This window comes from Schistocerca nitens, chromosome 1 (assembly GCF_023898315.1).
Source record: "Schistocerca nitens isolate TAMUIC-IGC-003100 chromosome 1, iqSchNite1.1, whole genome shotgun sequence".
NCBI lineage: Eukaryota > Metazoa > Arthropoda > Insecta > Orthoptera > Acrididae > Schistocerca > Schistocerca nitens.
In genome coordinates, this window is record NC_064614.1 from 1151230965 (window position 1) to 1151255980 (window position 25016).

General features: G+C 41.9%; 1 protein-coding gene across 1 annotated transcript in view; it reads right to left on the minus strand.

Moving 5' to 3' along the window:
• Positions 1-2543: 2543 nt before the first annotated feature.
• The window catches only part of LOC126200001 (homeobox protein six1-like), a gene marked incomplete at its 3' end in the record, with an annotated part of 471023 nt that continues 448550 nt past the window's right edge, over positions 2544-25016 (minus strand). The window contains exon 3 of the mRNA XM_049936671.1: positions 2544-2714. Within this exon, the coding sequence (XP_049792628.1) occupies positions 2544-2714 (171 nt within the window). The remainder of the gene's footprint in view (positions 2715-25016) is intronic.

A 25016-nucleotide genomic window follows, 5' to 3' on the forward strand; every position in this document is an offset into this window, starting at 1 on the left:
TTCCATTTTTACTGCATGTTTCGTTTTTCTAAATTAAGGGACCATATAAACTATATAAAAAAACTTTTGCTCATATTATTAATATAAATAAGTAACATTGTTTTTGTGCAAATAGTAATTGTACTTCCGAAGCGGTTACACACGTAACTTACATAAAGACGATGGAGACGATGGACCAGACCAAGGTAAGATACAATAGTTGCTCATATGTACTTAACATACGCATTCACAGTTGTGTTTAAGCTTAGAGCCGCGCACGTATTATACGTTAGCCCATGTTATCGGAAATGAATGCTGCCTAGCGGAAGAGGACTACTGTTTCACAAGAACTACATCGCTAAATCTTATATGTACAACACTCTGTCCGTCATAACTTATATATACAGGGGAGCCGCAGGTAAGTATGTACACACAAGGCAGAGCACAAAGGGCGACAGTCTGGACTTGTAGCCGCTGGGATGGTTCCGAAATGGGTTGCCACGGTCCAGGCCGGCTGGCGTGGCAGTTCTCTGTCGCATACCTATGATGACGTAGGATGACGTCATAGCATCGTCTCAGGCGCATACGTTTGCAGGTGGAACAGCCCTTCCATCCCATCGTAAGCCAGCGTCGCATCACATACATCATCAGTTCTTGTGCCCATTTTGCGCCAACGAAACACTGTATTTTTACAGACATTTTCACAGAGTCACAACAATAATTACTGTTAAGCGGTACTGAGAGATTAACCGGATTATACTGTGAATGTGTTCTTGCTACAAAGAAGGCTACTGCAATTACTATGCACAGTGACGGGACATCTTAGGTGTGGAACAAGTAACCCTTACTTGCGTTCGCTTGGCGTACGCTGTAGTCACATACTGGCTATGAGAATTGGCGAGAATACTTCCTAGTCTTTGAAGAAACATTTAATGCACTGCCTGAAGGCACATGATTCTTCTGCCGTTCATATTACCGTCCAGGAAAGCAAAGTGAGAATTGGAATTCGTAAATTTATTCTCAACGTAGAAATCCAAAAGTGTCTGCTTCTTATTACGTAAGCTTGACGAACTTCCGAAGTCACAACAAATGTGAACTCATCATTTGCACAGAACTTTTATTTTTAAATTTGACTTTGAAGCACTTCTTGCGACTTCTAATATAATAAATTACACCGAGGAAAGTGCAAAATGACAGAGTAGGCCGTGAAAAGTGCTGAATACTGCCCTCTTTGTGCACATTCGTTTTATGCGTTGGCACTGTCTTTTAGCGGAAATATCTGCTCCACAGTCGTCTCTTGTTGTGTCAGTATTGAAGAAGTCAAAAACTGTCAAAGAAGTAAAAACAATAATAAAATATGTTACAAAATTTCGTGTCAGATTTCCTCCGAGAAACGTTTTTCTTTTTCATGACTGTGTTGTACGTCAGTAGCTTAACTGTGCGTGTCTGAGAGAAGTACTGAAGGGTGGCGCTACTAATGTGCTCTAGGAGTTCAAAAATGCATGTTTTGTGATCACGGTGGTGATAAAATGCCAGAGGGCAGAAATTTGCACAATTTTAACGGAATTTTCTCCCGTGAAAGGGTTTCCTCTATTTAAGGAATGCTGTCAGGAAGGCGAATGTCTCATTCGCGTATTGTCATACACTTTGAAACTAAGCAGATATCATCATAGGGAATATTATCTTAGAAATAATACAACATTGGGAAGAATGTGCGAATACGTAAATTCTAGAGCCCTTCGAGGGAATATCGTGCGTGCGGATACAAATGTCGATTCAAATAACTCAAAATCATCTTGTAGATACAGCAATACATTGTTAATGTCACTGCTGAGTGCGAAATATATATCACCGGTATAGTTAATGGAAGTCTCGAGTCTTTCTCAGCATCGTACCACCATCTGCACTGCCCTCCACAGTAGAGTCCGCACACTATCAATGTTGGAACACTGAGCCCCCTTTTGTCGTGCTACCCGTGTCACTACATCAGTCACTGGGATGTTATTGAGTGTTGACCGTTAAGCACCAAATACTTTCTTCAGACGACGTAATTTTGACGGCGATACTGTTGAATACCTACAATCCGATGAGATGTAGCGAACCGACGTGCTAAGAGATGCTGATGTGGAAAATTATGTGCCGCAAAGTGTTTTGTCGGGCACAGTACTCCGTTCAGCTCGGAAGAAATGTCCACCGTCGAGCGCGGAGGAATTGCTTCACCACGGCGACGAGGTGTCTCGGGGCAGTAAGAGGTGCGGCGTCGCCGCAGAACTCGCGGCAGAGGGCGGGTGCGGCGGTGGCAGGAGGCGGCGTCGCGCTGCATGCTGGGAAGCCTCGCGGGCCGCGCGCGGGCCCTGCGAGCGCGCTGGCTAGGGTCACTGCCCGTACCCGTAGCCAGCGGCCCACTGTCACAAGGAGTGGTAGTCGTGGATGAGCGCGTCGGCGGCGGCGGGCGGCGCCGCGTGGTGGTGGTGGTGTAGGTGCGCGCCGCCCACGCCCACCCCCACGCCGACGCCCACGCCGACGCCGACGGCGGGCTGCGGGCACGCCGGCGGCAGCAGCTGCGACTGGTAGGCGGAGGCGGCGGCCGCGGCGGCCAGCGTCGCGTTCGACATGACGGTCGCCTGCAGGCTCGCCACCGACGGTTTCAGGTCCACCGACCCCGCGCCGCCGCCGCTTCCACCCCCGCTCGCTGCGGCGCTCGGGTACAGCTCCGCGCCGTGGTGCGCCGTCTCCTGCAACACCGAACCATCTTTTCAGTCAGCTGTTTTATCTTACAGTAATACATCCACTCTGAGCTTCTTGTGCCCAGGTTTTTTCTATTATTTCATTTATTTTATCTGGCGTAAGACGTAATACATACCACGACTTAGTAAAATACACTATAAATAGTCTATAATACAAAAATTAGTATATATATATGTATATATATATATATATATATATATATATATATATATATATATATATATATATATACTGGCCATTAAAATTGCTACGCCAAGAACAAATGCAGATAATAAACGGGTATTCATTGGACAAATGTATTATGCTAGAACTGACATGTGATTACATTTTCACGCAATTTGGACGCATAGATCCTGAGAAATCAGTACCCAGAACAACCACCTCTGGCCGTAATAACGGCCTTGATACGCCTGGGCATTGAGTCAAACAGAGGTTGGATGGTGTGTACAGGTACAGCTGCCCATGAAGCTTCAACACGATACCACAGTTCATCAAAAAGTAGTGACTGGCGTCTTGTGACGAGCCAGTTGCTCGGCCACCATTGACCAGACGTTTTCAATTGGTGAGAGATCTGATGAATGTGCTGGCCAGGACAGCAGTCGAACATTTTCTGTATCCGGAAAGGCCCGTGCAGGACATGCAACGTGCGGTCGTGCATTATCCTGCTGAAATGTAGGGTTTTACAGGGACCGAATGAAGGGTAGAGCCACGGGTCGTAACACATCTGAAATGCAACGTCCACTGTTCAAAGTGCCGTCAATGCGAACAAAAGGTGACAGAGACGTGTAACCAATGGCACCGCATACCATCACGCCGGGTACGCCAGTATGGTGATGACGAATACACGCTTCCAGTGTGCGTTCACCGCGATGTCGCCAAACACGGATGCGACCATCATGATGCTGTAAACAGAACCTGGACTCATCCGAAGAAATGACGTTTTGCCATTCGTGCACCCAGGTTCGTCGTTGACTATACCATCGCAGGCGCTCCTGTCTGTGATGCAGCGTCAAGGGTAACCGCAGCCGTGGTCTCCGAGCTGATAGTCCATGCTACTGCAAACGTCGTCCAACTGTTCGTGCAGATGGTTGTTGTCTTGCAAACGTCCCCATCTGTTGACTCAGGGATCGAGACGTGGCTGTATGATCCGTTACAGCCATGCGGATAAGATGCCTGTCATCTCGACTGCTAGTGATACGAGGCCGTTGGGATCCAGCACGGCGTTCCGTATTACCCTGCTGAACCCACCGATTCCATATTCTACTAACAGTCATTGGATATCGACCAACGCGAGCAGCAATGTCGGCAATGTTGCGGTACGATAAACCGCAAACGCGATAGGCTACAATCCGACCTTTATCAAAGTCGGAAACGTAATGGTACGCATTTCTCCCCTTTACAAGAGGCATCACAACAACGTTTCACCAGGCAACGCCGGTCAACTGTTGTTTGTGTATGAGAAATTGGTTGGAAACTTTCTTCATGTCAGCACGTTATAGGTGTCACCACCGGCGCCAACCTTGTTGAATGCTCTGAAAAGCTAATCCGTTGCATATCACAGCATCTTCTTCCTGTCGGTTAAATTTCGCGTCTGTAGCACGTCATCTTCGTGGTGTAGCAATTTTAATGGCCAGTAGTATATGTATATAGATAGTCCATCTGCACGGTTTGATGTGTTAGTTCGCACATATCAAAGTATGCGACTTAAATGGCCGTTTCTTTTGATTTCAGTGACTTGCTTGGTCGCAAAAGGCCAACGATGTTTACAGACATTCGACGCTCCACAAATTGTCTACCGTGCAACCAAAATATTGGCTGCTAACGGCATCAGTGGACGGGACTGGAAATATTCAGTGATGCGCACAGAATGAGGCTATGGAACGAACTGCTTGGTCGACGAGTAACTCACAACAGTGGTATTGACAAAAGAGAGCAGTGTTAACAATAAACAAAGAGCAAACATTGTATTATATCTACAACAACAGTCGTCGAAATTGATATTTCGTCAGAAAGGAACCCAAGGAATTTCGCTGGGTGAGAGAGAAGTGACAGATGAAATATTAGCGTTTCTGCAATCCGAGTCAGTTAAATGTGTTGTGTCGTATATGCTCGACTGTGCGGACAATGTACACTCTTTGACATAAAACTTGACCGGCGGCCGGCCGCTTCAGAGGCTAAGTCCGCGCCGATCGCGACATGGGACAAAAAAACTGGCCAACTCGCTAATTCTCTAAGTCCGGTTATCTGCACAATCTGGCAACACTGTAGACTGCGGCACTTCCTGGAGGAAAACTTGTCCCATGATAGATAAACTCCAGGCTGATTACGCCTGTGGTCTAGCGGTAGCGTGCGTTGTTTCTGTTCATAATGTCAGTGGATCGAGAGCAGCTGGCGTCAAATATTTTTATAGCCTCTTCTGTCTGAATGCTGAAGACGTGAATGTAATGGTAGCGCAGATTCAATCTATTTCGCTTTGTGACACACCGATATCAAAATTTTATCCAGTAACGATTTTGCGGCAGATTTCCTGCAGACTGTCCTCCTCTGGACGCCGTATGCGGCAAAGCTCCGGGATCCATTTGCTGGCTACTGGCAGCGGCCGTGGCGACAGCAGCGGCGCTGCACTCCCCCGTTCTTTATCGAAAGCGCCTGCTACCGCTCATCGCTTTTGATGATTTAAAACGCTTTATTATTAAATGTTGCTCCACAGAAAATTTCTACAATTTCCATTCACGCTCAAAAGCAACGGAGACAGACGCCCTGATTAGTAGGCGGGTATTATATTACATTAATCGGCAAGAGCTGAGTATGGCCCGAAATTAATGTTATAGACTGGGACGAAATTAAACCACCTCACTACATTCGATGAATTTATAAATGCTTCATACCTCGTTTCTTTTCCTTTCAAACTCAATTATTTGTGCAACTTTTGGTCAATGTTTGGATGTTTTCGTCAAGCCAGAGTGAGCGTCTGTGGTGTAAAGTGTATTTCATTCCTTATGGTAAGTCTATGCGATAAACTGTGTGAATACCTTGCAATGCATGCTCTGTAGCAGTGCAGGAACACTGCACAATTGGAGTTCCATGTATGGGTTCATGAAGTATTTATTGTTGATCGGAAGTGATAGTTAAGGTCATCAGATTTAAACCAGAAAAATTTGTCGTTTTGAAGGTTTCAGAGAACGGAAAGGAATTGCTAACGCCGGTGTTAGAAAACGTCTACAGTTAAATGCTATTGCAAAAATTTAGAAGAAGGGAACTATATTAATGAACATGTGCACTTCATAAACAACCTTCTGACATGTTAGACCTATATGACGAACAAAGCTCAAATTTATATCGTTGACAGTCGGTTTGAATCTTTTCAGGGTCTATTTTACAGTGAAGCACCTTGGAATTTGCAAAGCAGAAATTCATGATATTAACTTAATTTACTAAGTCGAAATCGGACGAAGATCGATGTTTAAAGGCATTCTTCAGATTTTGCATAAGCAATTTTTACTAGCAGTTTGCAACTCCATTAATTAAAATGGAAAATAAAAGGTTGTAGTCAGCGGCTTCTACCGTGATTCGAACTGCTATGTCTTATAGTACAAGCACTGCAACGCACAAGGGAACCTCTGAGCTAACGACACACTGGCGGCCAGAGGCGGAATATAGTCACTGCGATGTTGCCTGAGCCTCAAAACGCAACCTTAAACACACGAATAGGTGGAGATTACTGTTTTAACGTCCCGTCGACAACGATGTCATTAGAGACGGAGCACAAGCTCGGATTAGGGAAGGATGGGGAAGGAAATCGGCCGTGCCCTTCCTAAGGAACCATCCCAGCATTTGCCTGAAGCGATTTTGGGAAATCATTGAAAACCTAAATTAGGATGGCCGGGCGCGGGATTGCACCGTCGTCCTCCCGAATGCACACACAAACAGGTGTTACTTATGTGAAGAACGCCGTTCTTGAAGTCCAGAAATTAAATATACTTTCTAATTGTGTCATCTTGCAGTGGATTATATCGTACGAGTCTTCGATGTGGAAAACGAATGTCAAGTGAATTTAGCGAGGTAACGCCGACCTACACCCGGAATTAATGCACTATCAGAGTGTTGACAAATACTTGCTACGACGCTGCCATTTCTAGGCTCTCTGACGAGGCAGCTCTTCAGCGAAATGCTTGCCGTGATTCTCCGATACGGTTCTTCAGAGTGGAGACGCGCGCGCACGTTTGGTTTTTATGCGGCGTTCTCCCCTGATGGTTTCTGACGTCGCCTTGTGGGCTATGTATACATATGAGACATTCAATTATCATTAATCCAGAATGATACAAGTTTCAGCATCCGGCGTGGAAGAAGGCTGTTGACGCCGACATTATATCATTTCAACGTAGGGAAAGCAAAACGGATCATTCAATGTTTCTCATTCAACATAAAGCATATGAGATAATTTTCCGTAACGTTCATAATCATCTAAAAATACAAACGAAGTAAAAATACACCGGAAGCTAATTCGAATTGAATATAACGCTTTGCACATCGATGTCGAATTTGTCCACTTGCAATCTTTTGCAGCATACACATAGAATGTCATGATTACCACGAGAATGAAGAAATATGTTGGTAAGGATGGAAGCAAGAAGAGACGCAGTCAACAAATATTCTATTCCTCATGACATTCATTTCATTTGACACGTAAGAAGAGGTAAAGCGGGAATTTACTTTCGTTAACACGAAAGATATGCCGCACATATTGATAACGAGGAAGTCTGCGTCTTCATACGTTTCCTCCTTGAAATCTGTATGCTTTATTATATACTAAGTAGCCCGATCATTGTTTCAGTAATGTTACCCTCTTGTTTGACCCCGTAACGATGAACAGATTCCAAATGCATGTCTCTGCGTGAAAGTAGCTGTTCGAACCCTTCCTGGGTTGTTTTTTGTGTTTTATTGCTTGGAATTCCTGAAGCAGACCACTGTGCCTTCCCCCCTCGTGGGTTAGGTCTCAAAACTAAACCGCTTTGTATCCAATGGCATAATTTATTCAAACAGCATCAGCATAAGACTATCAAACAAAGCCTTCCATTTACAGTTGCAGCACTCTAACCAGCACTGACCAAAGTGTAATCCACGGTCATGGTCCTAAATTAGCAGCTGTCTGCTACTGTGGCAAAGTCCGTACTACACTTTCGATTCCGCAGCACCATTTTATCTGGTAACACTGTGTAGTTGCAGAGTTGTTCTACCAGGTCTGTCCTCACACTGTCAACTTTATGTATCTCACTTCTCCTGTATCGTAGATCACGAGGAGCCGGAGTAAATGAGTGTATTCTACATGACGTAACATTCAGTATTCCCTTCTTTCATAGCCACTCTTCATGTGCATCGATACCAAATAGGAATGCGAAAACTCTTGCGAGTGAGAGAATGACAATAACAATCGTAACAAGAACAAGCAAATAATGAATGATGTTTATTCCAACGCAGAACGAGAATGGCTTTAAATATAAAAATCTGTATCTATATCTATATCCATATCTATTGATCTTTGAGTTGGCACAATGCAAATATATTCTTAGCATTTAGTTACTGAATTTAGGTCTGGATGTTTGCAGAGAAAAGTAAGAGTCGGTACTTCTCGCTAGTGTAATATAATGTGAACCAGCAACAACCCTTTCCTTAGAACACGACTCAAGCAGGTCCTCAAGTAGGTACCAAGGCACTGCTGCATTCTGTTCCCTGACATTGCTCTGATGACGGTTAATGCAGATAGTTCCGATTATGAAATACAAAACGTATTGCAGGTTAGTTCCTAGGATAGGAACATTAAATTTGCGTTGTAGACGGCACATGAACGTGACGACTATCCATATTACTCATCAATATAAAATGACAATATTTTGGGAATTTAGCAGGATTACTCAAAATGAATTCTGAAATTGGGTGACTGACTGCACAGGTGCTAAACGTCGTCAAGAGTACACGATGTCCTAATCGCATTAGGAATATGAAGATCGTCTTTGACAGCTCGCAACTTTCACATTGCTATCTCCACCCTACTCCAGACAGCCCTCGGTGGAGTTGCACTACGTTGCCGATGTTATGGAAGGCCTTCAAACCGACAACAGACCACATATTGAAAAATACAAGCGAATTCTCTTGCAGCGTAAGCTTATTGTAACTAATCTAAAAATTATTGGAGAGGAACATTGTCCTATTCAAAAAAAGTAAAATGTTACACACTGTTGACGTCAAACGGACATTATCTATGTCCTGTGTTGTGTCCTACTCATCTATAATATCAAGTGTACTATGAAAATGATTATATATAATGGATGATAAGGTAATGCATTGATACCAGATGGTGGGGGCCGGCCGGTGTGGCCGTGCGGTTCTAGGCGCTTCAGTCTGGAACCGCGTGACCGCTACGGTCGCAGGTTCGAATCCTGCCTCGGGCATGGATGTGTGTGATGTCCTTAGGTTAGTTAGGTTTAAGTAGTTCTAAGTTCTAGGGGACTGATGACCTTAGAAGTTAAGTCCCATAGTGCTCAGAGCCATTTGAACCATTTGAACTATTTAACACAAAATGACATTAAAAATTAAAGTTATTCACGAGCAGCTCGTTGAGAATATGTATGAACATTAAATGACACGACGAACCGTCTTGTTCTGCATATGGATTCAAACCCAGCTCATGCAGACTAAGCAAAGATTTCGTGACTGACGGAAACTAACAGTCATTCCTGATTAAGCATACAGAGAGTGATATACCTCGATTTTAGACAGTATCAGTTAGCAAATATGAACTTTAAATTGCATAACGCAAACATTTTTAACAGACGCGAATTCCTACCCAGCATCTATTGTCCCTGTTAACGAACTACGAGAGATGTTAAATACTGCTTCTTCACAAGTAACTTACTTGAAATGCCGTGAGGTAAAGCTGTGTGTTGGACACGGATTCGAACCCGGAACCTAATCGGATTGCTATAGAAGCACAGTCAAATGTGACATATCGGAATTTCGCGGCAGTAGCTAGATGTTTTAACTGAAATGACGAGACGAAACATTAATTTTTTCCTTCCCAGGACTCCAACCCGGCATCTATCGCTGTTATATTCTAGAGAAAAAGAACGTTAAATATGGGTTTGTTGCACCAGCAGTGACATGTGAGCATGTTTGAACTGAAATAATATGACGAAGAGTTCAGCGCTCACTGGGAATAGAGCCCCACACATATCGTTGTTGACTACACACAAAGAGACGTCAGCTACCGAATTTTTCTCCACCAGCTGCTCAGAATAGCATCTTGAACTTACAGTCATCTCGCAAATAGTTCTGTGTCTCACTGGGAGTTAAAAACGTCAGATATCGTTAGTGTTGACAACGAATGAAAATACATTAAAAATCAAAATTATTATCCACCAGCAGATAGGTGTTCTCATGATAGAGCTTGATAATACATAATTAAATCTTTAGTGCCGGGCCAGGATTCGATCCCATTCACGCGTAATATGTGAAGGTGTTGAGGAATCTGCAGTTTTGAACAAACAACAAATTGTAGCCGAGCAGTATTGCCACGAAGGGATCAAATTCCGCGTTAAGGGCGGTCTGAGTTGCATTCCCAGTTTAGAACCAATTTTATCGACATACAGAAGCTTAAATAAAAGATGGAATAAGTGTCCTGTGACCATACATAGCGTTTGTGTCGTCACTTGAAATAAATAACTAGTATAAGAAAGGTTACTGGTGACAGAGTTTCTACATGTCGCCACTCCAGACTTTATTGTGGTTCAACCTACCGTCTTCTTGGTAGAGAAGGAATATCATCTTTAATGTGAATTTTCAGACCACGCAGCCATTATATCTCCTTCGCTTGGTGTAGCCAGGAGAGAATGGAATCTGTCTCTCCCTATCTAAAATCATTGACGGAAGTGGGAATCGAACCCAGACCATAGGTATAACAACCTACCATCCGTCCAACAGACCACGAAATCCTCTTCTCTGCGAGTCATTTTTCTATCGTAACACAGTTGCGCCACACTGGATGAGAATTCTGACACACAGGCTCCCTGTAGTAATTTGCAGCATGTTCAGTAAATTCATTTACTTGGTTGACCGAATCACCATGAACTAGCTGCCTCGGCTACCCAGTGCATACATACGACTATTTTGTAATCACAGAAATAAAATCACGTAACTGCCACCTACACACAACTGCCAACAGTGTAGGATGCAGAAGTTTAAATAGGAAGTGTTCCTTTCCACTTGAGCTATTCTATTGCGCTATCTGTTACTAGAAAACGTCGTTCAGTCCAAAAGAAAAGCTGTAACTGTTTGTCTCTCAGAAGTCAAGACCTGGCCATATGCATAATCTCACAGTGCTGTGGAATCCAGAAGTTCTGGAGGAATAGTTGCCGAGCTCTGGAGCTGTTGTAGCTACGTGTCAGCTTGTAGCATAGATAAGATGTCGCGAGTTCGAATACATTCAGTGCTACATTTTTTAAAACGCAATTCTGCTCTCTGCTGAAGGTATCAATCTAATGGAACTTTGAACATAATTCCCTTCACTTCTCAACCCAAAGTAGTCGCATGTGGAAAAAGGGCTAACTACTGTGACATTTTGTTCTATTCAGGTTTAATAGACAGCAGGCAGCAGATGCATCTCGAAGATGTGCAGGGAGAGCGCATCGTGCCATAATATGTCAGAAAAGTATTGTCTACATTAGCCGTCGTGTGGTAGTGATATTTTATTCTTCTTCAAACTTTGTTTGACAGCTTTAACTCAGAACAAGTTTTCTACATGCATGTAATCAATAAACTGCATGTGCATTGTCAGACTGACATAGGTAACATCAGAGAATTCGCATATATCGTTGATGATTAATTTCTCTCTCATGTTTACTATTGTTTTAACAACACTAAAGGAAACCTTACGAAAATTGTGCACTGTATTATAAGAAATGAAATAAAACTAACCATGATAACCTTACGACGAAAGTATCTGTACACAAGCATGCCTCTATCGACACGAATTAGTAAAACACTACTCACTTAGATTTTGATTGGGTCTGTGTTTAATTGGTATGCTGTGTCATACTCAAGAGGTATGCAAATGTGGCATTTCATAAATATAGTTACGTATTCCTGGAAACCCAAAATTCGCTTGTGAGCAGCGGAAAGAGGCCTTACCTGTTGTGCAGCATTGTAAGTTTTTCAACATTGCACTATGAGCTGAAAGCATTTTCTTGCGATTTCCTTATTGATGTTTGATCTGACGGCTTGTAGCTTTTTCACAGAAGGGATAAAAACGTTACAGGCAGTGAGACTGGAACTGCGAAACGTAACAGACGCTTTTTCACAGGTCAGCACGTTACCACAGAGCTAGCGAGGAGGTATGGGTCTTAGCTTCCTATTACGAGGGCAATCGTAACTAGAACTCGTAAACCGCTATTTGAAGGTCGAGATTAGTTGCGGTTTCCACCTGCAACGACTTTCCTGGGCTGAAAACCGTAAATTTTCAATCTTTTGTTACCCTTCAAGCGATAACAACTCAGATTATTCAATGGAAATGACAGGTAAAATCAAGTGAACTTTGAGGTTTAATTCCGTGCACACCAGGAAGTAACTCGTCGATCACAGAGTTGCCAAACATACGTTGCCTTGTTGCCAAATCTCAGTTACAGTACCAGCAGGAAGAAGACGAACCGATGTGATCCTACAGCGGTCTGGGAAGTGACCATAGCTGGTGTCTCCAAGTCGCGGCTGCTACGGCCTGGAATACATAATGCGTCTGATTCGCTTTCTGTAACTAGGTTTAGGGACTGGAGTGTAGTTACTAACAACACTCAGAACTGACTGCAAACTGAGCATCATAAATCAGTAACTCTCATTGTTGTTTTTATATTTCTTTCGTAAGTGTACTCAAAACTAAGAAAGTCATTCACAGGCGTTTTCGCGCCTCGCCGATAGTCGAGCACATCATACAAATAAAAATAAAAAAGAATGTGTGTGTGTGTGTGTGTGTGTGTGTGTGTGAGAGAGAGAGAGAGAGAGAGAGAGAGAGAGAGAGAGAGAAATAAAAAGCAATGAGAGAGAGTGTAAAAAATTGTTGTAAAGAAATTGAATCATGGTATTTAAAGAAATCTTTCATTAAAATGACACGTTCCACATCATTACGAAATGTCGTATTCATGATCTATGGAACAAGAGTTAATCTAATGTAATCTAATCTAATCTAATCACATCATATTTATGATTAGCCATGAAGAGTCATGAATTACCGAAATTTTGGCCAATACCAGTAACCAAATCTAAACTTGAAAATAAAAGACTACAAGTTTTGTAATAAACCGTGACTTCTATCAAGACCCATTCGTCCCTGTTATCTAACCACGAAAGATGTCTGATATACCTCCATTCTGAAGTAACAAAGTGTGCATGCATTTAAAGATGAAGTGCATGATGTGAAGTTCTGTGACGGAGATACGAACCCAACACGTAATCCGATTGTTAACTAAGAAAAATCAAATGTTACGTATCGGTTTTTCTTACGAGCCGCTAGGTGTCTGAATCTAAAATAAGGATACAAACTTTTGTGCCTAAGCGACAATCGAACTGCACACCTACCGTGCATCCACGAATATAGCTTAAGTATCAGTTGCTTACTCATGAACAGTAAGATGTGTGCGTGTTTGACCAGAAATAACGACACCTGTTGCGATTGTTGGAAACACATGAACAGACATTGAAACAGCGCGTTAATTTTCACTAGCAGGTGGGTGTGCACTTGATAAAGCTCGAAATGAAATTATGAATATTTTTGTACTGGATCAGGTTTCAGACCCACATACTTACCTTTGGAGGAGACCTAGAGAAGATTGTAGTCTTGGGAAAAGGAACGAAATGACTGAACTATACTGTTCCGAGAGATTCAGATCCTCGAAAGAGCAGATACGAATTCGAATCACAGTCCAGCACCAAATTTTTAAACGTCTCTAGTTCAATCAAGTACAAGTAAAGTAAGAGCCCTGTCTCTTTAAATGGCTATCGGTCCATCAAATAAAATAAAATTTTCTAATGTAAGTAAGCTTACTGGCGACTGTATTTCTGTTTACCATGACTTCCGCTGTGTCATTTCCCAACGTAAACCGGCTCTGCCCAGTTGGTAATGAAGGAACGTGATGTTTAATGCGGATTCTGGATTATAACGTCTTTCTCTTGAGGTTACCAGAGGTAAAATAAATCTGTTTGTGCCTCTTAAAAGTAAATGCCTGAACCCACGCGTTGCACCTGTGATAGCTCGTTCCACCATACCATTGTGGCCACATTACCCAGCCCCAAGAGTGCGCTGTAACGGATGATGTGCTTAGCTTACAAAATTAGTCACGGTGGAAAAAATGCGAGTCTATTAAATGGTCAAGTAGAAGCAAGCTTCTGACGCAGAGATTATGCTATTCTCATGTCAGCAGGATGTAAAGACTCTTCTAGGCATCATAGGCTGGATGTGAAGCCGTTTTGATTTTTCACAAATTCAGCAAATTTCTTAGTTCGAGAAAATCCACTGTGAAGTGTGAATTTGCCGGATAATTCGATTATTACTGTTATTATTACTATTATTTTATTCATACCGCTGCTGGAACACGACCGTAGTCTTGAGGTAAAACGCGAGACCAGCTAATATGACGTCTGGCGACCAAAAGCACATATCGACAAAATTTTGATCGCCCCTTTCCTCTCGGTGCTGAAGCTATGTGTGTAATTCAAGCGAATCTACAATATCATATTAGCTGGTCTCGCGTTTTACCTCAAGACTATGGTCTTAGTCAAGAGTAATGTACTAAGACTGGAGTCAAGACTTCCTCTGGGAAGTGCCACAGTCTACATGTTGCTAGATCGAGCATATTGCCAGGCATAGAATTCTGAGAGGAGCACGACTGTATTGTCCACCTTACGTGAACGACTCGGCGGTCAATTTTTTGGTCTGAGACTGTATCTACAACACATATTGCACGCTGAAGACCCAGAAGAATTTAAAAAAAAGTAGTTTATGAGAGCAACGTTAACCATAGCGTTCGAAGTATTCATTGTATTGTATACGTGTGTGTAAACACCTTCCAATGACCACTCAAGAAAGACAAGGATACACAGTCTAGCTTCAATATTATAAATTCGCCTCAGTTTGTGGATGAACTCAGACTTAAGTTGATAATAATTGTGAAAATTTAGCAGCACTGTACCCATTGGTGTTAAACTCGTTTTCAACCAATGATTCCCACAGCTACAGGGATACTACTTGTGATACCTCTTAGACAAAATACTTAAGCAGTGTTATCAGACGAAAAGATCAACCTGACACAAACTGTGGGAAGTTTAACCTTCGTACCTGGATATTCAGATTTTCCTATTTGAGATATCTGTGAACGTTGCTGCTTAAGACGATTTAAGCAGAAACTAAATTCCCTCAGCTTCGACAATGTTTAAAGAAATCGTCTTATCGGCACTAAATCGTGGTTTGTGAATTGTTTACCGGCCGTACTCTGCCGTATTTTGCCGGTTGGAAGGCAAAAGCTTACTGACAAATTTCACACAGAAATTACTGTTACAGTGTACTTATGGAGCCAAATGAGTGAATTGCGTATTTTCCGGTGAGAATGAGCACTGGCAAACAGTCTTCGCTACATTAGGTTATTTAAACTGGTGTCACTCTGAGCTAGAATTTATGGTCAGCGACTGAGTGTAAGGTCAGCGTTTCGGATGCGAGTTTTGCGACTGTGAAATACTTTCCTACATTATAGAAGCGAATATTAAATTTGAACTAATATTGCGAAAATTTTGTACCTGGACAGCTTAGAATGAAAATACTTCTGTTTATTTCAAAGGGTAACAATAGATTTTCTAAAACACTGTCTGTCATACACAACTTGAAACAGGTCATGTCGACCAAATCATGTGGAAGAACTAACAGCAACGTATATCGGAAGGCAGTAAGATCTCTTGCCTTTTAGTTTGTCAGTACTCGATAGGCATTTCTAGGCGAAAGTAAATGAAGAAAGGCAGTGCGTTTTTGTTACCAAGTAACGTCTTCGTCAATTACTTTAGCTTTAATGTAATCGACGAGTAATTGCTGGTGTTTGATATTAACATGAAAAGGATTCCGTAGACAGGGAAAGAACCTGTTCTTGGGAAATTACATCTATAGTGACCAAAAGGCATTAAATGATGTTCAAGCACTTGTGTTACAGCAGCGGTATGAATAAAATGATATTAATAATAACAGTAATAATCGAATTATCCGGCAACTTCACACTTCACAGTGGATTTTCTCGAACTAAGAAATTTGCTGAATTTGTGAAAAATCAAAACGGCTTCACATCCAGCCTATGATGCCTAGAAGAGTCTTTACATCCTGCTGACATGAGAATAGCATAATCTCTGCGTCAGAAGCTTGCTTCTACTTGACCATTTAATAGACTCGCATTTTTTCCACCGTGACTAATTTTGTAAGCTAAGCACATCATCCGTTACAGCACACTCTTGGGGCTGGGTAATGTGGCCACAATGGTATGGTGGAACGAGCTATCACAGGTGCAACGCGTGGGTTCAGGCATTTACTTTTAAGAGGCACAAACAGATTTATTTTACCTCTGGTAACCTCAAGAGAAAGACGTTATAATCCAGAATCCGCATTAAACATCACGTTCCTTCATTACCAACTGGGCAGAGCCGGTTTACGTTGGGAAATGACACAGCGGAAGTCATGGTAAACAGAAATACAGTCGCCAGTAAGCTTACTTACATTAGAAAATTTTATTTTATTTGATGAACCGATAGCCATTTAAAGAGACAGGGCTCTTACTTTACTTGTACTTGATTGAACTAGAGACGTTTAAAAATTTGGTGCTGGACTGTGATTCGAATTCGTATCTCCTCTTTCGAGGATCTGAATCTCTCGGAACAGTATAGTTCAGTCATTTCGTTCCTTTTCCCAAGACTGCAATCTTCTCTAGGTCTCCTCCAAAGGTAAGTATGTGGGTCTGAAACCTGATCCAGTACAAAAATATTCATAATTTCATTTCGAGCATTATCAAGTGCACACCCACCTGCTAGTGAAAATTAACGCGCAATTTCAATGTCTGTTCATGTGTTTCCAACAATCGCAACAGGTGTCGTTATTTCTGGTCAAACACGCACACATCTTACTGTTCATGAGTAAGCAACTGATACGTAAGCTATATTCGTGGATGCACGGTAGGTGTGCAGTTCGATTGTCGCTTAGGCACAAAAGTTTGTATCCTTATTTTAGATTCAGACACCTAGCGGCTCGTAAGAAAAACCGATACGTAACATTTGATTTTTCTTAGTTAACAATCGGATTACGTGTTGGGTTCGTATCTCCGTCACAGAACTTCACATCATGCACTTCATCTTTAAATGCATGCACACTTTGTTACTTCAGAATGGAGGTATATCAGACATCTTTCGTGGTTAGATAACAGGGACGAATGGGTCTTGATAGGAGTCACGGTTTATTACAAAACTTGTCGTCTTTTATTTTCAAGTTTAGATTTGGTTACTGGTATTGGCCAAAATTTCGGTAATTCATGACTCTTCATGGCTAATCATCAATATGATGTGATTAGATTAGATTAGATTACATTAGATTAACTCTTGTTCCATAGATCATGAATACGACATTTCGTAATGATGTGGAACGTGTCATTTTAATGAAAGATTTCTTTAAATACCATGATTCAATTTCTTTACAACAATTTTTTACACTCTCTCTCATTGCTTTTTATTTCTCTCTCTCTCTCTCTCTCTCTCTCTCTCTCTCTCTCTCTCTCTCTCACACACACACACACACACACATTCTTTTTTATTTTTATTTGTATGATGTGCTCGACTATCGGCGAGGCGCGAAAACGCCTGTGAATGACTTTCTTAGTTTTGAGTACACTTACGAAAGAAATATAAAAACAACAATGAGAGTTACTGATTTATGATGCTCAGTTTGCAGTCAGTTCTGAGTGTTGTTAGTAACTACGCTCCAGTCCCTAAACCTAGTTACAGAAAGCGAATCAGACGCATTACTTATTCCAGGCCGTAGCAGCCGCGACTTGGAGACACCAGCTATGGTCACTTCCCAGACCGCTGTAGGATCACATCGGTTCGTCTTCTTCCTGCTGGTACTGTAACTGAGATTTGGCAACAAGGCAACGTATGTTTGGCAACTCTGTGATCGACGAGTTACTTCCTGGTGTGCACGGAATTAAACCTCAAAGTTCACTTGACTTTACCTGTCATTTCCATTGAATAATCTGAGTTGTTATCGCTTGAAGGGTAACAAAAGATTGAAAATTTACGGTTTTCAGCCCAGGAAAGTCGTTTCGGGTGGAAACCGCAACTAATCTCGACCTTCAAATAGCGGTTTACGAGTTCTAGTTACGATTGCCCTCGTAAGAGGAAGCTAAGACCCATACCTCCTCGCTAGCTCTGTGGTAACGTGCTGACCTGTGAAAAAGCGTCTGTTACGTTTCGCAGTTCCAGTCTCACTGCCTGTAACGTTTTTATCCCTTCTGTGAAAAAGCTACAAGCCGTCAGATCAAACATCAATAAGGAAATCGCAAGAAAATGCTTTCAGCTCATAGTGCAATGTTGAAAAACTTACAATGCTGCACAACAGGTAAGGCCTCTTTCCGCTGCTCACAAGCGAATTTTGGGTTTCTAGGAATACGTAACTATATTTATGAAATGCCACATTTGCATACCTCTTGAGTATGACACAGCATACCAATTAAACACAGACCCAATCAAAATCTAAGTGAGTAGTGTTTTACTAATTCGTGTCGATAGAGGCATGCTTGTGTACAGATACTTTCGTCGTAAGGTTATCATGGTTAGTTTTATTTCATTTCTTATAATACAGTGCACAATTTTCGTAAGGTTTCCTTTAGTGTTGTTAAAACAATAGTAAACATGAGAGAGAAATTAATCATCAACGATATATGCGAATTCTCTGATGTTACCTATGACAGTCTGACAATGCACATGCAGTTTATTGATTACATGCATGTAGAAAACTTGTTCTGAGTTAAAGCTGTCAAACAAAGTTTGAAGAAGAATAAAATATCACTACCACACGACGGCTAATGTAGAAAATACTTTTCTGACATATTATGGCACGATGCGCTCTCCCTGCACATCTTCGAGATGCATCTGCTGCCTGCTGTCTATTAAACCTGAATAGAACAAAATGTCACAGTAGTTAGCCCTTTTTCCACATGCGACTACTTTGGGTTGAGAAGTGAAGGGAATTATGTTCAAAGTTCCATTAGATTGATACCTTCAGCAGAGAGCAGAATTGCGTTTTAAAAAATGTAGCACTGAATGTATTCGAACTCGCGACATCTTATCTATGCTACAAGCTGACACGTAGCTACAACAGCTCCAGAGCTCGGCAACTATTCCTCCAGAACTTCTGGATTCCACAGCACTGTGAGATTATGCATATGGCCAGGTCTTGACTTCTGAGAGACAAACAGTTACAGCTTTTCTTTTGGACTGAACGACGTTTTCTAGTAACAGATAGCGCAATAGAATAGCTCAAGTGGAAAGGAACACTTCCTATTTAAACTTCTGCATCCTACACTGTTGGCAGTTGTGTGTAGGTGGCAGTTACGTGATTTTATTTCTGTGATTACAAAATAGTCGTATGTATGCACTGGGTAGCCGAGGCAGCTAGTTCATGGTGATTCGGTCAACCAAGTAAATGAATTTACTGAACATGCTGCAAATTACTACAGGGAGCCTGTGTGTCAGAATTCTCATCCAGTGTGGCGCAACTGTGTTACGATAGAAAAATGACTCGCAGAGAAGAGGATTTCGTGGTCTGTTGGACGGATGGTAGGTTGTTATACCTATGGTCTGGGTTCGATTCCCACTTCCGTCAATGATTTTAGATAGGGAGAGACAGATTCCATTCTCTCCTGGCTACACCAAGCGAAGGAGATATAATGGCTGCGTGGTCTGAAAATTCACATTAAAGATGATATTCCTTCTCTACCAAGAAGACGGTAGGTTGAACCACAATAAAGTCTGGAGTGGCGACATGTAGAAACTCTGTCACCAGTAACCTTTCTTATACTAGTTATTTATTTCAAGTGACGACACAAACGCTATGTATGGTCACAGGACACTTATTCCATCTTTTATTTAAGCTTCTGTATGTCGATAAAATTGGTTCTAAACTGGGAATGCAACTCAGACCGCCCTTAACGCGGAATTTGATCCCTTCGTGGCAATACTGCTCGGCTACAATTTGTTGTTTGTTCAAAACTGCAGATTCCTCAACACCTTCACATATTACGCGTGAATGGGATCGAATCCTGGCCCGGCACTAAAGATTTAATTATGTATTATCAAGCTCTATCATGAGAACACCTATCTGCTGGTGGATAATAATTTTGATTTTTAATGTATTTTCATTCGTTGTCAACACTAACGATATCTGACGTTTTTAACTCCCAGTGAGACACAGAACTATTTGCGAGATGACTGTAAGTTCAAGATGCTATTCTGAGCAGCTGGTGGAGAAAAATTCGGTAGCTGACGTCTCTTTGTGTGTAGTCAACAACGATATGTGTGGGGCTCTATTCCCAGTGAGCGCTGAACTCTTCGTCATATTATTTCAGTTCAAACATGCTCACATGTCACTGCTGGTGCAACAAACCCATATTTAACGTTCTTTTTCTCTAGAATATAACAGCGATAGATGCCGGGTTGGAGTCCTGGGAAGGAAAAAATTAATGTTTCGTCTCGTCATTTCAGTTAAAACATCTAGCTACTGCCGCGAAATTCCGATATGTCACATTTGACTGTGCTTCTATAGCAATCCGATTAGGTTCCGGGTTCGAATCCGTGTCCAACACACAGCTTTACCTCACGGCATTTCAAGTAAGTTACTTGTGAAGAAGCAGTATTTAACATCTCTCGTAGTTCGTTAACAGGGACAATAGATGCTGGGTAGGAATTCGCGTCTGTTAAAAATGTTTGCGTTATGCAATTTAAAGTTCATATTTGCTAACTGATACTGTCTAAAATCGAGGTATATCACTCTCTGTATGCTTAATCAGGAATGACTGTTAGTTTCCGTCAGTCACGAAATCTTTGCTTAGTCTGCATGAGCTGGGTTTGAATCCATATGCAGAACAAGACGGTTCGTCGTGTCATTTAATGTTCATACATATTCTCAACGAGCTGCTCGTGAATAACTTTAATTTTTAATGTCATTTTGTGTTAAATAGTTCAAATGGTTCAAATGGCTCTGAGCACTATGGGAGCCGGCCGCGGTGGTCTAGCGGTTCTGGCGCTGCAGTTCGGAACCGCGGGACTGCTACGGTCGCAGGTTCGATCCTGCCTCGGGCATGGGTGTGTGTGATGTCCTTAGGTTAGTTAGGTTTAAGTAGTTCTAAGTTCTAGGGTACTTATGACCTAAGATGTTGAGTCCCATAGTGCTCAGAGCCATTTGAGCACTATGGGACTTAACTTCTAAGGTCATCAGTCCCCTAGAACTTAGAACTACTTAAACCTAACTAACCTAAGGACATCACACACATCCATGCCCGAGGCAGGATTCGAACCTGCGACCGTAGCGGTCACGCGGTTCCAGACTGAAGCGCCTAGAACCGCACGGTCACACCGGCCGGCCCCCACCATCTGGTATCAATGCATTACCTTATCATCCATTATATATAATCATTTTCATAGTACACTTGATATTATAGATGAGTAGGACACAACACAGGACATAGATAATGTCCGTTTGACGTCAACAGTGTGTAACATTTTACTTTTTTTGAATAGGACAATGTTCCTCTCCAATAATTTTTAGATTAGTTACAATAAGCTTACGCTGCAAGAGTATTCGCTTGTATTTTTCAATATGTGGTCTGTTGTCGGTTTGAAAGCCTTCCATAACATCGGCAACGTAGTGCAACTCCACCGAGGGCTGTCTGGAGTAGGGTGGAGATAGCAATGTGAAAGTTGCGAGCTGTCAAAGACGATCTTCATATTCCTAATGCGATTAGGACATCGTGTACTCTTGACGACGTTTAGCACCTGTGCAGTCAGTCACCCAATTTCAGAATTCATTTTGAGTAATCCTGCTAAATTCCCAAAATATTGTCATTTTATATTGATGAGTAATATGGATAGTCGTCACGTTCATGTGCCGTCTACAACGCAAATTTAATGTTCCTATCCTAGGAACTAACCTGCAATACGTTTTGTATTTCATAATCGGAACTATCTGCATTAACCGTCATCAGAGCAATGTCAGGGAACAGAATGCAGCAGTGCCTTGGTACCTACTTGAGGACCTGCTTGAGTCGTGTTCTAAGGAAAGGGTTGTTGCTGGTTCACATTATATTACACTAGCGAGAAGTACCGACTCTTACTTTTCTCTGCAAACATCCAGACCTAAATTCAGTAACTAAATGCTAAGAATATATTTGCATTGTGCCAACTCAAAGATCAATAGATATGGATATAGATATAGATACAGATTTTTATATTTAAAGCCATTCTCGTTCTGCGTTGGAATAAACATCATTCATTATTTGCTTGTTCTTGTTACGATTGTTATTGTCATTCTCTCACTCGCAAGAGTTTTCGCATTCCTATTTGGTATCGATGCACATGAAGAGTGGCTATGAAAGAAGGGAATACTGAATGTTACGTCATTCAGAATACACTCATTTACTCCGGCTCCTCGTGATCTACGCTACAGGAGAAGTGAGATACATAAAGTTGACAGTGTGAGGACAGACCTGGTAGAACAACTCTGCAACTACACAGTGTTACCAGATAAAATGGTGCTGCGGAATCGAAAGTGTAGTACGGACTTTGCCACAGTAGCAGACAGCTGCTAATTTAGGACCATGACCGTGGATTACACTTTGGTCAGTGCTGGTTAGAGTGCTGCAACTGTAAATGGAAGGCTTTGTTTGATAGTCTTATGCTGATGCTGTCTGAATAAATTATGCCATTGGATACAAAGCGGTTTAGTTTTGAGACCTAACCCACGAGGGGGGAAGGCACAGTGGTCTGCTTCAGGAATTCCAAGCAATAAAACACAAAAAACAACCCAGGAAGGGTTCGAACAGCTACTTTCACGCAGAGACATGCATTTGGAATCTGTTCATCGTTACGGGGTCAAACAAGAGGGTAACATTACTGAAACAATGATCGGGCTACTTAGTATATAATAGAGCATACAGATTTCAAGGAGGAAACGTATGAAGACGCAGACTTCCTCGTTATCAATATGTGCGGCATATCTTTCGTGTTAACGAAAGTAAATTCCCGCTTTACCTCTTCTTACGTGTCAAATGAAATGAATGTCATGAGGAATAGAATATTTGTTGACTGCGTCTCTTCTTGCTTCCATCCTTACCAACATATTTCTTCATTCTCGTGGTAATCATGACATTCTATGTGTATGCTGCAAAAGATTGCAAGTGGACAAATTCGACATCGATGTGCAAAGCGTTATATTCAATTCGAATTAGCTTCCGGTGTATTTTTACTTCGTTTGTATTTTTAGATGATTATGAACGTTACGGAAAATTATCTCATATGCTTTATGTTGAATGAGAAACATTGAATGATCCGTTTTGCTTTCCCTACGTTGAAATGATATAATGTCGGCGTCAACAGCCTTCTTCCACGCCGGAAGCTGAAACTTGTATCATTCTGGATTAATGATAATTGAATGTCTCATATGTATACATAGCCCACAGGGCGACGTCAGAAACCATCAGGGGAGAACGCCGCATAAAAACCAAACGTGCGCGCGCGTCTCCACTCTGAAGAACCGTATCGGAGAATCACGGCAAGCATTTCGCTAAAGAGCTGCCTCGTCAGAGAGCCTAGAAATGGCAGCGTCGTAGCAAGTATTTGTCAACACTCCGATAGTGCATTTACTTCCGGGTGTAGGTCGGCGTTACCTCGCTAAATTCACTTGACATTCGTTTTCCACATCGAAGACTCGTACGATATAATCCACTGCAAGATGACACAATTAGAAAGTATATTTAATTTCTGGACTTCAAGAACGGCGTTCTTCACATAAGTAACACCTGTTTGTGTGTGCATTCGGGAGGACGACGGTGCAATCCCGCGCCCGGCCATCCTGATTTAGGTTTTCAATGATTTCCCAAAATCGCTTCAGGCAAATGCTGGGATGGTTCCTTAGGAAGGGCACGGCCGATTTCCTTCCCCATCCTTCCCTAATCCGAGCTTGTGCTCCGTCTCTAATGTCATCGTTGTCGACGGGACGTTAAAACAGTAATCTCCACCTATTCGTGTGTTTAAGGTTGCGTTTTGAGGCTCAGGCAACATCGCAGTGACTATATTCCGCCTCTGGCCGCCAGTGTGTCGTTAGCTCAGAGGTTCCCTTGTGCGTTGCAGTGCTTGTACTATAAGACATAGCAGTTCGAATCACGGTAGAAGCCGCTGACTACAACCTTTTATTTTCCATTTTAATTAATGGAGTTGCAAACTGCTAGTAAAAATTTCTTATGTGAAATCTGAAGAATGCCTTTAAACATCAATCTTCGTCCGATTTCGACTTAGTAAATTAAGTTAATATCATGAATTTCTGCTTTGCAAATTCCAAGGTGCTTCACTGTAAAATAGACCCTGAAAAGATTCAAACCGACTGTCAACGATATAAATTTGAGCTTTGTTCGTCATATAGGTCTAACATGTCAGAAGGTTGTTTATGAAGTGCACATGTTCATTAATATAGTTCCCTTCTTCTAAATTTTTGCAATAGCATTTAACTGTAGACGTTTTCTAACACCGGCGTTAGCAATTCCTTTCCGTTCTCTGAAACCTTCAAAACGACAAATTTTTCTGGTTTAAATCTGATGACCTTAACTATCACTTCCGATCAACAATAAATACTTCATGAACCCATACATGGAACTCCAATTGTGCAGTGTTCCTGCACTGCTACAGAGCATGCATTGCAAGGTATTCACACAGTTTATCGCATAGACTTACCATAAGGAATGAAATACACTTTACACCACAGACGCTCACTCTGGCTTGACGAAAACATCCAAACATTGACCAAAAGTTGCACAAATAATTGAGTTTGAAAGGAAAAGAAACGAGGTATGAAGCATTTATAAATTCATCGAATGTAGTGAGGTGGTTTAATTTCGTCCCAGTCTATAACATTAATTTCGGGCCATACTCAGCTCTTGCCGATTAATGTAATATAATACCCG